Source organism: Sciurus vulgaris (genome assembly GCF_902686455.1).
Source record: "Sciurus vulgaris genome assembly, chromosome: 7".
NCBI lineage: Eukaryota > Metazoa > Chordata > Mammalia > Rodentia > Sciuridae > Sciurus > Sciurus vulgaris.
This window is the reverse complement of record NC_136467.1, coordinates 48,278,793-48,292,674: the sequence shown is the minus strand read 5'-3', so window position 1 is coordinate 48,292,674 and position 13,882 is coordinate 48,278,793. Positions and strand designations below refer to the sequence as shown.

At 34.2% G+C, this 13,882-nt stretch overlaps 2 protein-coding genes across 6 annotated transcripts in view; one reads left to right on the top strand and one right to left on the bottom strand.

The window, feature by feature from the left end:
* The window catches only part of KPNA5 (karyopherin subunit alpha 5), a 43,097-nt gene extending 37,149 nt beyond the window's left edge, over nucleotides 1-5,948 (top strand). For 4 of the 5 annotated variants that reach the window (XM_079147968.1, XM_079147969.1, XM_079147966.1 and 1 more), the window contains 2 exons: nucleotides 136-314; nucleotides 2,249-5,348. In XM_079147968.1, coding sequence (XP_079004094.1) covers nucleotides 136-314; nucleotides 2,249-2,436 — 367 coding nt within the window. In that variant the 3' untranslated portion in view covers nucleotides 2,437-5,348. Of the gene's footprint in view, nucleotides 1-135; nucleotides 315-2,248; nucleotides 5,349-5,809 lie in introns of those variants that run through there. The other variant, XR_013765190.1, reaches the window with a different exon arrangement.
* FAM162B (family with sequence similarity 162 member B) lies at nucleotides 4,448-13,355 on the bottom strand. The gene is made up of 4 exons (XM_079147970.1): nucleotides 13,107-13,355; nucleotides 12,844-12,952; nucleotides 9,792-9,900; nucleotides 4,448-8,035 (listed from the first exon to the last, which is right to left on the bottom strand). Exons 1-4 carry the CDS (start codon nucleotides 13,276-13,278, stop codon nucleotides 7,937-7,939), a joined length of 489 nt encoding a protein of 162 aa, XP_079004096.1. The 5' UTR covers nucleotides 13,279-13,355; the 3' UTR covers nucleotides 4,448-7,936.
* Between the last annotated feature and the right edge of the window lie 527 nt (nucleotides 13,356-13,882).

Genomic DNA, 13,882 nt, shown 5'->3' with positions numbered 1-13,882 from the left:
TTTGCACAGGAATACTTTTCTTAATTGCTTAAATACCATTTCATTATGAAGAATATTTTTGTTATTATAATAAACAGTGTTTACTTAAATCTTATGACTCTTTCCCCCCATTTTTCTTTTTTAAATTACTCAAAGGTATTTGGTAGCTTTAGGCTGCATTAAACCACTTTGTGACCTTTTGACTGTTATGGACTCCAAAATAGTACAAGTGGCTTTAAATGGACTTGAAAATATTTTACGTCTTGGAGAACAAGAATCTAAGCAGAATGGAGTAGGCATTAATTCATATTGTGCTCTCATTGAAGAAGCATATGGTAAGCAGTTAGCTAAAAATTTACAACTGTAGTTAATTCTTAATTGTCTGTCATAGGCAGTTTTCCCCTCTAGTTGCATAAATGTTTTTTGTTGTAAGACCAGTACATTTTGAAAAATGTTTTTAAAATGTTACCTATAATTCTATTTTCCTAACAATTTATTTTTACTATTTACCTTTCTTTTTACATTGTCCTATGCACAAATACTTTAGATCAATATAATTACAGTGTGTAGTTTTATATTCTATTGTGAACATTTTAGAGAAAATTTACATTTCTTCATAATTTTTATAATTATAATTGCCATATAATATGAGCGAACATTGTGTGCAGTTTCAGTCATACACTTGCAGTTGACTGTTAGTTTCTAATTTGCGTACTTCTTTAAATATGCCAATATAAAGCATTTTTCTGCTTATAAATTTGTTTCTTCTGTTGAATTAGTATCTTGGGATAAATTTTCAGGAGTGCATTTATGGAATCATAGGTAGAAACTTTGATTTAAACTTTTGATATGTCTTCTCCTTTTGCTTTCCAAAGGCCTATTACTTGACAGTGCCACTGCCTCTTTGTGAATGAATCCCACAGCCTTATAAGCTTGTTTTATTGATTGCTGATTTAACAGATGCAAGATGGTTATCACCAAGTTGCTTTCATGGGCATTTCTTGGCCTAGTTCATATACAGTGGTCTTGTCCATGTGTTAATGTATTTCCTGCTCAAAATAGCATCTTTATTGCACTTTGTCTAGTTTATCAATTTGACTCTTCTGTAAAAATTTGAATTAATTGTATTTTATATTTGTTTATTTTGAAATGGCTTTTCTCCCAGTCTTTATATATATTTTTTACTTTAATAAAGCAAACTTTTGATTTTTTTTTGAAGTGTGCAAAATTATCACCCCCTTTGGAGGTTTGTTAAAAATTAATTTTTTGCTGACCAGATTTTTCTGATTGGATTCTTAAAATAGTTAACTTATTGGAATTTATTTTATAATAGCTGTGAATCTAAATTGATTTTTAAAAATTTTCAGTGTCACTCTTCTGTTTTTAATCAAGATAAGAATTGGAAGGAATATGTCCCCTTTTTGAATTTTCCACTTTAAAATAATGAACATGACCTTGTGACTCTGAGGTTTTTATTCTATTGTTTTTAACTTTTAAAATATTTGTATTTTTTTCTTTTTTGTAAATATAAGACCTTGTGATTCATTGTAAATTCTTCAGTTTTCAGTGCAGTAGTGTATCAATAGGCACCCAACAAATAGTTGTGGGTGATTAAGTAGGTGAATCCATGTTATATAAAGATTCCTAGCATATCTGAAACTCTTATTTCTATTTGAATTTGTCTTTACCTGTGTCTTATGTCTATATGAGCTGTGTGAATGAACAAAAATGTTTTTTAACTCTCTATTCAAATGTCTGCCAATGTCTCTGCCCATAAGGTGATACCAAGGGAGTTGTTGAATGTTTTTCTAAAGGTAAATAAATATATTAGGAGGGTCTTATGTGATTAAAAAAAAATTATTTGTGTTAATATTTCCTTGCCCATATTAAGTCTCTTTATTGTATGCTGATTCAAGTTTTTATTTAGGATTCTTAAATAAAGCTGGGAATGTCACATTGCCTTTATGTCAAATTACATAATGTTGCTGGTGGAGACATTACACAAATATAAGCTTGTAACCACTGATTTTGATATTTCCTTACTGCAGTCATTATTTTGACCTTAAGTTATGAGTTTGGGCTATTCCGTTATAATTGTATTTTTGTAGTATTAAAAGAATATGCAAAGTAGGCATAAGTGTTGGCTGTCAATATGTGAAAAATTAAGTAAAAAATAGCAACCCTGTTGCCATTGGAGTTATTGTTTTGATATAAGTATATACTGAACTTCAAAAATGATTTGTTTTAATATATGTGTTTTATATAATAGGTCTAGATAAAATTGAATTTCTACAAAGCCATGAAAATCAAGAAATTTACCAAAAGGCTTTTGATCTGATTGAACATTATTTTGGTGTAGAAGAAGATGACCCCAGCATTGTACCTCAGGTGGATGAAAACCAACAACAGTTTGTATTTCAGCAGCAGGAAGCACCAATGGAAGGGTTTCAACTTTAATTTGTGGAGAAAAAAATTAATAGCCAAGAAGGGTAGCTTCAGATATTTCCTCTTTGTTGCCAGTATCAGTAGGAGTGTTTCATGTTTTTTTTTTTTTACATAGAACAGAAAAGAATTTGACCCACTTTTAAAAGGAAAAATGAAACAAAAATGTCCATTCAGATGTAACCTTTTGTTATAAGTATTTTTTGTTGTTTCAGTGTTATTATGTATGTTTTTGTTATTTGAATTTCTGTATCTGTGAACAATTAAATATGTTATACAGTTATTTAACTGAAGCTTGAAAAGGAGAACTTTGATGAAGTATTATGTAGTGATTCTGAATTTTTTCAAGTATTCTTGGAAACTGCACAATAGCAGTATAGCTGTTGATATTGCATTTTGGCAGTAAGTCTGACACATCCAATCTACTAAATCTACCTCTGTCTTGAAGCAAAAATAAAAACAAAAAAGCTTCAGAAGCATGGAATCATGTAAAAGCTAAATTAGAATGTGAAAATATTTATTACCTTAAGTTATTAATCACTGTGCTGTAGGTTATACTTTGCAAATATAAATTGCAACAGAAAAATTGTAAAATTTATTTATAAAACAAGAAATATTGTACTGATAATCAATTAAGATGTCACAATTTTGAAGAGAGCAGTTCTTCATTTTGTGCATATTAAAAAGATTACAGAACACTTAAATGTTTTTAACATATAAATGCTATTATACTAGTATCTTTTATATTTTAACCAAATGTGCTACCATTTTTGAAATAGTGTTTTATTATGTTTTCATTATTCATTTTAAAAAGCATCATGACAGTGATGCCATCATGAATCTAAAGTTGTGCTGCATACCTAAAATAATACTGTAATTATTTCTCTGACTTTTCAGAGCAGTAATTGAAGTTTTATTCTCTTTGTAATGATGAACTTAAGTACTTGAATGACAAAAGTATCCTGAAGAAATCACCTTATTATGTATTACATTATATTAAGTGCATTTAATGTTTGGACAGTAAGTGATGATATTAAGGAAAATTGGTAAGGATTCTTTAATATGGTTGGAATCTATATTAGAATTTTTGTTTTGATAATAGTCATACTGCTGCTTATTATAAATCATGTACTACATTTGTATCAGATTGGTCAAAATAATGTGTGTTTGCTAAATTAACAGCAAAAACCTCTTTAGACTCTGAAAATTTAAAAGAAAGGTTTCACTAGAAAAATTACATATATATTTATTTACTTATATATATGTGTGTGTCTGTTACTCTCACAGTACAGTGCATGGAAGAATTTTTTAAGCAGTTGTACTGTTGAACTATGTTTTAATTTATAGTTATATGCAGTCTATTTAGATTTCCAATTATATACCTAGAATACTTATTTAAAACATAATTTGCAACTCTTTTAAGATGGGAACTAAAGCAATTTTGATATGATTCATAGTCTATTCTATAAAGAAAGATTACATTTATGATAGCATTTATAATGTTTCTGCTGGAAATCAGAGGCATGTTACAAGAGGAAGGTGTATATAGGAGCACTTTTAAGTAGTAAAATACTTTGTAAATTATATATCATGAAACTAAGCTTTTGGCAAAGACACTTAAAACCTACAGCTATAAAATCCAGGTTTAAATGGTGTCCATAATGCTAACTTCATCTGCCAATCCATTTTTATAATGTTAAGTAGATTGTATCTGTGCCATTTTTATTATGGTGGATGTTATGTAATTGCATATAAAGTTTCTTTTGCTTTATGCATATTCAAAAACAGGGTAGTTATATTAAAGATTGCCAAATTGATGGTGAATTTATCAGATAAATACTGTTATGTGGTGCCAATGGTTCAAAGCATCAGGTGACAGGGTATTCTGCTCTTTCTAATCAAATGAACTTGATAATGCAGCATAATTTATAAACTAACCAGCTGTGCCTGCTTTTGAGGACCCCATAGTCACTATAGTAAATCTCTGAGCCAAATCTTCCAAAACGACTTTTTTCCTTATAGAAGGAAAAATAATATATGTGTGTATGCACATGCAGGCACACATTGAATGACTTGTCAAGGGAGACTTAAAATGTTTTTCTAATAAAGCAAATGTATCTCTAGGTATAGAATATGACATATATTAAGTTAAGCATTTAAATATAAACTTCTATTTAATTTCTTAGATATGTTACTTGGCTAGTAATTTGTTTATATTCAAATGAAAAGGGTACTTAACTAGATTTAGGCCTGGTGAGGAGTTTATTGGATCAAGACAGAGAAATACTTTGTTTTTAAAATTTGTTAAAAATATTACCACTCTTAAAAACATATACTGTCTTAAAATAAAAAATAAAAAGGGCTGGGGATGTAACTCAGTGGTAAAGCACTCCTGGGTTAAGTCCAAAAGAAAAATATGTGGAAAAAATGAGACTACTCTTTTCAATTGTACCATTTAAAATGCTCCAAAATGTATTCTCATTAATTTTCACTGTCCTTTATGAAAAAAAAATATTTTTGATTGGCTTTTATAAGATATATTACATTTACATCCCAGAGAAACTGTGCCAAATAAAGTTAAATAAAAATGTGCATAAAAGGGAATATATACAGCATTTATACATTTGTCAAGAAAATACTTTTTTGAAAGAGTTCACTTCATTTAATTAAATTTGAATTAAATATGGTTTTATTTTGTCTGAATTTAAATTTCTACTAGTTAATCTATGCAATCACTCTTATTTGTTTTGTATTTGACTCATTGACCTGTTTTATTCTGAAAGGTAATTCTAACTTTTAGTGTCCTTAATTTTAATGTCATTTGTTCAATTATTGGTAGTACCAGAACAAGAAAGAAAAAAAAATTAATAAAATCTGCTGGCACAGAAATAAATATATGATTTAGTAACTGTAAAACCTATCTGCAGTTCATTTACTGGGTAAAAGAATTTATTGCCTTTCTCTCTATATTTTTTCTTTTCTTAAGAAGGAGCATTATAGAAAAAAGTAAATATGAAAAAGCATTAGTGGATTTTTTGTTGGTGTTCTAAATTCAGCAATCTGTTGGTTGCTTAATTGTGAAACTGTGAAATCAAATTATTGCTAACTTTTTTATTTATTTTAGTTCATAGTATTGTTTTACGAAATGTAGACATGTTAGGAGCCAATATATTAGGGCTCTCAAGGGATAGTGTATCTTTAAATTTTGATTGGGGGTCAGGTGAGGAGGAGGATATTCTTACCTAAATAAATAAACCAATATATGAGCAGTATGCGATATTATGAAATGTTACAACACTATATTAAAAATAATAAAATGCTATTTTACAATTGCATTTAAGTAAATGTGTCTCATTAATTTGTTCTCATGATTATTTATTCCTAACAGGGAGCAAAACCAGATGCCATTGTTGGTTAACATTCCATCTACTTTATAAAACCACCAAAGAAGATAAAGTGGAATCATAAAAACATACCTGATTAATTCAAAATTAGGCAGAAGAAGAGGAAAAAGGAGACAAAAAAATTGGAATAGCAAGATGGTAGATCTAAACTCAATTACATCAATAATCACAGTGATTTTTAATGATTTAAAGATTCCAGTTAAAGAGCAGAGATTGTCAGAATAAAATATTAATACCCAAATGATAGATTTGTTTTCAGTTTTTTGAGTAACTTCCATACTATTCGTAATGACTCTGCTAAGTTACATTCCATTAATTAAAGTATAAAATTTCTCTCTTCTCCACATCCTTAACAGCATTTGTAATTTTTTTTGTCTTTTTGATAATAGCTATTATAACTGGTGTGAAATGGTATCTCATTGTGGTTCTGATTTGCATTTCTGTTGGCTAATGATAATGAACCTACTTCTGGTTATATGTCCATGAGAAATGAAATCAATATACCAAAGAGATTCCTTCTCTCCCATGTTTTGCAGCACAATTCATAATTAAGATACAGAATCAACCCAGTTGTTTTCTTGAGCTTTTTCATGAGATACAATTAAGTTACTTGGGAAATACTGGATCTTTATAGGCTTGCTTTCAAACTTTGTGAGGCAGACACAGGACAGCCTTTATTTTACTCCCGAAGCAGTTTCATTCTGAATACTGTGACACTCCATGAATTACCGGTAATATGTTTCCCCTTGTCCTTTCAGGTGGTTATTTTGATGGTCTCGGGTGGTCACATGTGATCAACTAAGCTGAACACTCATGGACCCTCTGCATATTTCTACCAGCCTGTATAACTCTGTCCCCTGGGGACAGCATTCTGTGAACTCTTTATTCTGGCCTCCCAACTCTGTCCCCAACTTAGACTTCCAAGCTCATCCTGGCTTTCCCTTCTGTGTCCTGCAGTCTTGAAATCCCCTTATAAGTAAAATGGCACCACAATAAGACTCCTTTATTTCACTCACTGCCCACTACCTGATGTGTGTTGTTAGTTTCATATTTTTGTCTCATGTTTTAGTTGTTTCAGGCTAGAGGTAAATAATAGTCCTTATTATCCCATTTTGGCCAGAAGCACACAATAGAATAGCAATTCATAATGCATAATGTTCTTTAGAAAAGAAGAATATGGACTTTAATGAAATGTATCAAATGTGGACTTTAATCCTTTATCATTTCTAATATTGTCTTTTTTTAATCTTAATGATTTGCCAAATTTTGTTACATTGTTCTTCTGTAACCTTTTACTTATTTCATTAGTTTCTGCCCTTAATTTTATAATTATCAATCTTCTAGTCCCTTTGGAGTTTTTCTAGTTTTTTTTTTTTTCTTTTAGGATATTTAAGACATTTATTCTAAATCTTTTCTAAGAAAAAAAGGTGAGGATAAAAATTTACATTTATGATTTTAAAATGTAATGCCAAATTAAGAATATACAGGGATGAGATATATAATTTAAAAAGTTAAATTAGTGTTATTCAAACAAGTTTAAAGACGACTGCCATTTTGATTTTAAAGAACCCTTAGTGGTTTAATTTAAGCTTATTTTAATGACATGCACAAATTGACCATTTTAGCTTTCTCCAGTAACCAAAAACTGGACCAAATATCCAGGTAAATTGGCATATTCATACAGTGGAATATTATAAAGCCATTAAAAGGAATGAATTACGTTAAGAATCCACACATGTGCATACTTAATGACTTCATCTATATAAAGTTCAAAAACAGGCAAAACCAATATATGGTGATGAAAATCAGAACTGATGGTTACCTTTAGGGAGTGATAACTTGAGAAAGAGCAGAAAGGCTTCAGAGGTACTATTGATATTCTACTTTTTGACTTGGGCAGTGATTATATAAGTATGTTCTCTGAGACTCTCTTCAAACTATAGTTTTTTGTGCACTATTTTTTTAAATAAAAGTTTGCTAAAAATATGAATAAAAAAGACTGTTTCTTACTACAAAAATAAAACCATGGCATATTTTTAAAATGTTCTATTTTACCTATCTTTTATTGTTTCTGGTAATGATGGTATTCAAGGGAACACCCTGTAAGAATGTCATTTAGCTTTCTCCTGTGCAGCCAATGCAGCTTCTTCACGCCACTTTGCTTTCTTTGCCAAGTTCCAACTTGTTAAGGATTCATGCCGTTCTGCAGCCTGCACAAAAACCAAAACAAAGCATTGTGACTCTCTGGAACAACTTGTGTTTTAGACATACAGAAGAGACTTTGAAAAAAGAAAAAGAGAAAAATAACCTAGAATATCTGTCACAAATAGTATTTAGGAAAAATGTTTCTTTGGTACGGGAAAAAAAAAAAACTTGTTAACAGGAGAGCTGATGTCAGAAATCTTTCCCCATCCTCTCAGTACATACAGACAGGTTTGCTGGATAAAATATAACAAAAACATTTTCAAATAGTTAAGCTCCAAATTAATAAAGGGAAATCCTCAGGTACCAGTAAGGGAAGAAGGAAATGGTTTTAATCAGGAGGCATTGGGTGGAAAATATTGACCTTGACAACTGTGGGCTGGAAGTTTAATCCAGGATTTGAATCCTGTGCATGGAGCTGAGCTACTTATAGAAAGCTGAAGAAATCAGGAAGAGGGAAGAAATGACTAAACTCCTCTCGTTATCCCAGGAACTGGCAGAAAAATAAGCATTTATGTGGAGGGAAGTAATATTTGTCTTTTTAACTACTCAAGATTCAATTGTGTAATTGAATGTAAAGATTTGTAGAAACTAGAAAATCATCAGGCTATAATTGATGAATAGGTTAAAAATGAGATTGTTGAACTTTTTTTTAGTGTTCAGAGCGTTTTTTAAAGTTTCCCATTTGATAAGGAAAAAAAAAAAGACTAGGTTATTTTCCAAGCTAATAGGGATGAATGGACATTTACATCATGGTATGTTTATGGGCCCTAGTTCCTGCATGAAGTATGTGGGTTCAGATTCACTTGAGAACCTGAAAAGGTAAAGACAGAATCGCAGAATTGGGCAGATTGGCTAAATGTACCTGAATGTACATTTAGGGAGATGTAAAACAGTCATAGGATTGGGCAGAATGGTGATTGGTTAAATGTACCCAGATTTAGAGAGCCTACTAAGCTATCCTGTGCGATGTGGCTACAGGACTGAAATGCAGTGTACGTAACTGATGGAGACATCTGTCTCCTGGGTTCAGTTTCAGGTGCAGAGGGACCATGGTAAGTTAGAGTTCAGAGAGAACTAGATGGAGGCCGGTAGAGAGAAGTTAAGACTGGAGAAGACTCAGCAGTGTTACACATTTCCCAATATTTTGGGGACTGCTCTTGGTCACAAAAAGTGACCCGCAGATGGAAGGATTTGGAAAGGCAGGGAACAAAATTTGAAAGTTGTCAGCTCCTAACTTCTCTCCAGCAGTATTAAACGGAAACTGTACATTGAAGTTGGCAAGCAGGCACTCACAAACAGGATGCAATCTAGATGACCTTGGCAATCACTTCCAACTTGTATAGTTCTCTTTCATAATTCTGTACAATAGCTAATTGAGTTCATGATGTAAGAAACCATCTAATCTGCATAACTTTTACACAACAAAGTTCTTGTGCAGATTTTCAACTAGGTTATAAAAAGTCCTGGTTTTGTTTATGCTTATTTTTTGTAAGTGGACCCAAATTTCTATGCACAAATTTGTTTCCAGTATGATAAATACAAGTGGGTGGCACCAGATTTCAAAAGACAAATTTGTTCTTACAGTAATGAATGGCCATAATCCTGGAATTACAAGGTCCATAACATTCCTTAAAATTTAAGTCTTTTTTCTCTTTCCATAGAGCAGGGGGTTGAACCAGGGCCTCATGTTTGCCTAGCATACACTCGACCACTGAGCCACATCCCAGCCCACAACAGGTCTGTCTTTAAGCAGATACTCACCCTTTTGGCTGATGCTATCACTGCAAAACAGGCAATAATTGTGAGTCCTATCATTATGTAACAAGCTTTCACTCGGGCTTTGTTTCTTGCAGCATCTATCATTTCAGGCCTAAACCAAGAAGTGATTTTTGTTAATTATGTTAATACAGTCTCCTGATGGTCATGATAAATAACTATTTGTTAAACAGATATTCCAAAAATATCCCTGAATGCAAAACAGACATGAAAATTTTCAAATGCTGGTCCATTAGTATTACCAATTTTAAATTAGCAGCACTTTATTCAGATCTTAGAATAATGTTAACCAGTATGAGACCACAGCATAGTGTATTTAGTTTCTAATTGCAAGAATATAACTACTAGAGATTATGGTCACACTATGGTTTTTATTCACCAAAGGAATAAGAGTTAAAACCTAAGTATGTCTATGATTCATATTCACTTAGCCTATGTGTTAGGTAGGCCTTGAATTTTCATTTTGAATGGGTTATTCTTTAAAACTCTCTTTCAACTCTTCACTTTTTTTCACTAGTTTTTAACTCTCTCTCTCTTTGGTACTAGGATTGAACCTAGGGATGCTTAACTACTGAGACACATTCCCAGTTCTTTATATTTTATTTAGAGACAGGGTCTTGCTAAATTGCTTAGCACTTTGCCAAATTGCTGAGGCTGACTTTGAACTTGTGATCCTCCTGCCTCAGCCTCCCACATCACTGGGATTACAGGTGTGCGCCACCGTGCCTGGCTCCAATCTCTTCTTACCCCCTTACATCCTATTCCCAAAAGATACTATTATACCTTTTGTAGGAATGACTATTAGAGAAAGGGTGTTTCCTTCATGGTTTTTGCAGGAGTTTAAAAGAAGTGACCCAAATCACAATAATTTGTTAAAGAAAAAGACAAAAATCTTCATTTTTTTGTAATTCTGAAATTTGATGTACTCATTAAAGCACTGGACTGTCTTATTAATAAAGTTGTCCAGATTTTAGCAATACTATTTAAAAAGTAATGTTACAAGAGGAATCATGGATACAGAACTTTTCTATTGAAATTAACTATAAACTTTGTAATTTGCAATAATACGAAGTGGCAGTTTATAAATATGCATAATTAAAGTATTTGATTCTTGAGAATATATTCAATAACATTCTTTTCTACCTAATGTCAAATTTAAAGTGTAGTTATATTAAAAATTCTCCAGGAAGACAAGTTAACAATTTCTCTTAAAAATAAAAAACTAATTTTTCCACTAATTGAAAGATCACAGAAAGCAATATCAAGCCTACTTTCCATAGATTTTTTTTTAAACAGAATAATGTAAATTTTAAGATGTTAGTTGTGAACAGTTTCAATTAGTGTCTATGGAGACATTATTAGATTTTATTTCTTGCAACCTTTTGCTCCAGATGGAACTCAAAAGATCTTATCTTTTTGACTTATCCATCTGGCTTTGATCTATTATACCAAATTAGTTTAACAGCAAAAATTTTAAAAAATAACATGGTTATTATGAAGTAGAATTAGTGTACGGTACAAAAATTATAGGTCACTTAATTATATGTCCACTAAGAGAATAAAAAAGGGAAAGTTGTTTACATTTCAGAACTAACAGCTCAGCAGGAATAGCCCTCCTAAATAGCAATGCTTTAAAATTTTGTTAAAAACTACAAAGCTTTATTTGCATATTGTTCATTGTTAAATGCTCCTGTCCATAGTATGTCTTGACTATAATCCTTAGGAAATTAAATCATTTTGGTAAAATGGGTCTCTTCCCACATTAAGCTATGTTAATGCTGTATTAAGCATAGGATCTCTTGATAAGCATTAATTTACAATGTGCTGGTTTTTTACATTCAGCCTGCATATCTCAAGGAAAACAAGATTTGTTTTATAATATTAGAAAATGTCTCTATTGTTGCAAAATGGATTCCAAAAGTCATGTTATTTCAAATTTCATGTTCATTTCCTATTAAATAATTCTGAATCCAAAAAGGAATAAAAAATGCTTCAGAATTCACTGTAGAGAATATGTTTTCCACCACGTTTTTTTCTCCCCCATTTATTTGAGGTGCTTTGGGTAACTGGTAAATTAATAAGCAACAAACTTAAGGCAATGTGTGACGAACAAGACGCAGGCCCTGTTTCCATCATCTATGTATTCCAATAGGAATTGTAAAGTAAAATGCAATAAATAGAAACACTTCTAATCCTTTTCAGCATTGTGGTTTCAGTCTTCCTATCTTTTAATGATCATTTTTAAAACTAGCCGATTGATTATATCCTTAGTTTCCTTCTCTTGTAATTACTCACTTGTAAAAGTCCTTTGAGGTGTTTTTTTGGGGGGGTGTGGGTGGGGGAGGGTTGTTGGCATAAACCGAAACGATATAATGACGGTTTTTTACAAGTTACATTTACTTATCATTTAAATCATTTTTTTAGAGGTTACATTATCCTGGCTGGGAAGTTGGAAGTTTGAGTTTTATCTTTCAGCCACCCTTCAGTTCATCAATAGGCTTCAGCCCATCAATAGGCTTTGGACTATGAGGATATCCTGCGTGTCCCAACTCCAGTAAACCTGGTATTCAGAGGGCTGCAGAATAACGTCCGCCACAGGCATTCTCCCTCCCCAGAGGGGAAGGCTGGCTGGATGAGGGTTCTTCCCAAAGACCCTCTAGCAGCCCCCATGAGCCATGATCAAGGGACTTTTTACTTGTGTAGATTTAGCGGAGACACCTCAAGCCCAAGGCCCTTCTCCCTCTCTGGCGCCCTCGCAGCCACCAGAGTACAGGCGAGGACCGCGCCTCGCTTAAAAGCTCCGGGTGCTCTGGGAACTGGGGATGAGTGTCTGGACTATGGTAGAAATGCCCAGTGAATTTCCGAAATCTGCAACTTCTGCAACTCCCTATAAACTTTGCTGCTCACTGTCCGTCCAAAGAATTTGACCGCACGGCGGGTGCGGGGTGGGCAGTGTAGTCATTTTCTTATGGTGGCGGGTGTGTGGGAAAATTGGCCCTGCGCCTTGACCCCAGGGTGTGCACCCCGCCACACTTACGGAACCCGAGGCGGGATCTCCTCCATCGATTTGAAACGGCCGGTCCACACCAGGATTTTCTTGTCGAATTGTGTAGGCTTGTGCTGGGCGAGGACCCTGTGAACCTTTCCTGCAAAGAAAGCGACAAAGATGGACCGGGAAATGAGCGATCCAAGGCACAGAGGATAAGCGCGCTCAAGCCTCGACCCTCTGCTCAGGGCCCCTCGCCCGCCCTCTCCTGGTCCCCTTACCCCTAAGTCATTCCCTCCCTAGCACTGGCTCACCGTGACTTTGGGAATCAGGACTGCTGCGGTTCTCACCACTGGAGTAGCGAGGGAGACCACAGAGCCGGAGAGCGGATACAGGCAGCCGAGAGGCTGCTCGAAGCGTCCCCGGGGCGCAGGGAACCACGCAGCCCAAGCCCAGGCGCAGGAGGCTCCCGACGGCGATGCGCATGTTGAGTGCTTTTCCCGCGTCGGCAGTCGCTCCCGCACCCACTGGTTCACCAGATCGATCTCCCTCCAGCGCGTCCTGCCCCACCCCACCCTGCCCCACCCGACCCCACCCGGACCTGGGGAACTCGGGGTGTGCAGCTGGGACCGCCGACGTGCGCACACTCCGCTCGCTGTCCCCGCCCCGCGGGTGACCCAGGACCAGGGCTCCTGGGGAAAGGATTCCCCAGGGAGCGGCTTGATTCTGTTTGAAAACTGCAAAGCGTGCAGGCTCACAACCTCCTGAGACAGCCTGTGCTGTTCATTTTAAATGTGTCTTTGTATCGAGATTTTTTGTGCTTCTATCAGGCTTTTGGTCTTTGGCTCCGCCGTTTATGATCAAGAGCTAAAATCTAAACCCTGTCCTCGAGGAAAAGACAACAGTACTTCAATGCAGGAAAGTTCAAATATTTACCAAGGAAGGGTAAGGGCACTCTCCAAACTTCAGCTTTCCCCGTGGGGAAGGAAGCTGTTTGAAGTTATGGCGTCCCACCCCAACCTCTACGCTTTTTCTCTTTTCTGGGCAAAACTATCACAGTTCCTACAACTGTTTTTCTCTGTCTTTTCAT

What these genes read in the sequence shown, in the direction of transcription:
- FAM162B (XM_079147970.1), bottom strand. Translation starts at nt 13,278, where the DNA reads ATGCGCATCGCCGTCGGGAGCCTCCTGCGCCTGGGCTTGGGCTGCGTG. An exon ending in GAGATCCCGCCTCGGGTTCC is followed by an intron (nt 9,901 to 12,843) that starts GTAAGTGTGGCG and finishes TTCTTGGTTTAG; the next exon opens with GCCTGAAATGATAGATGCTG. An exon ending in TGATAGCATCAGCCAAAAGG is followed by an intron (nt 8,036 to 9,791) that starts GTGAGTATCTGC and finishes GTTTTTGTGCAG; the next exon opens with GCTGCAGAACGGCATGAATC.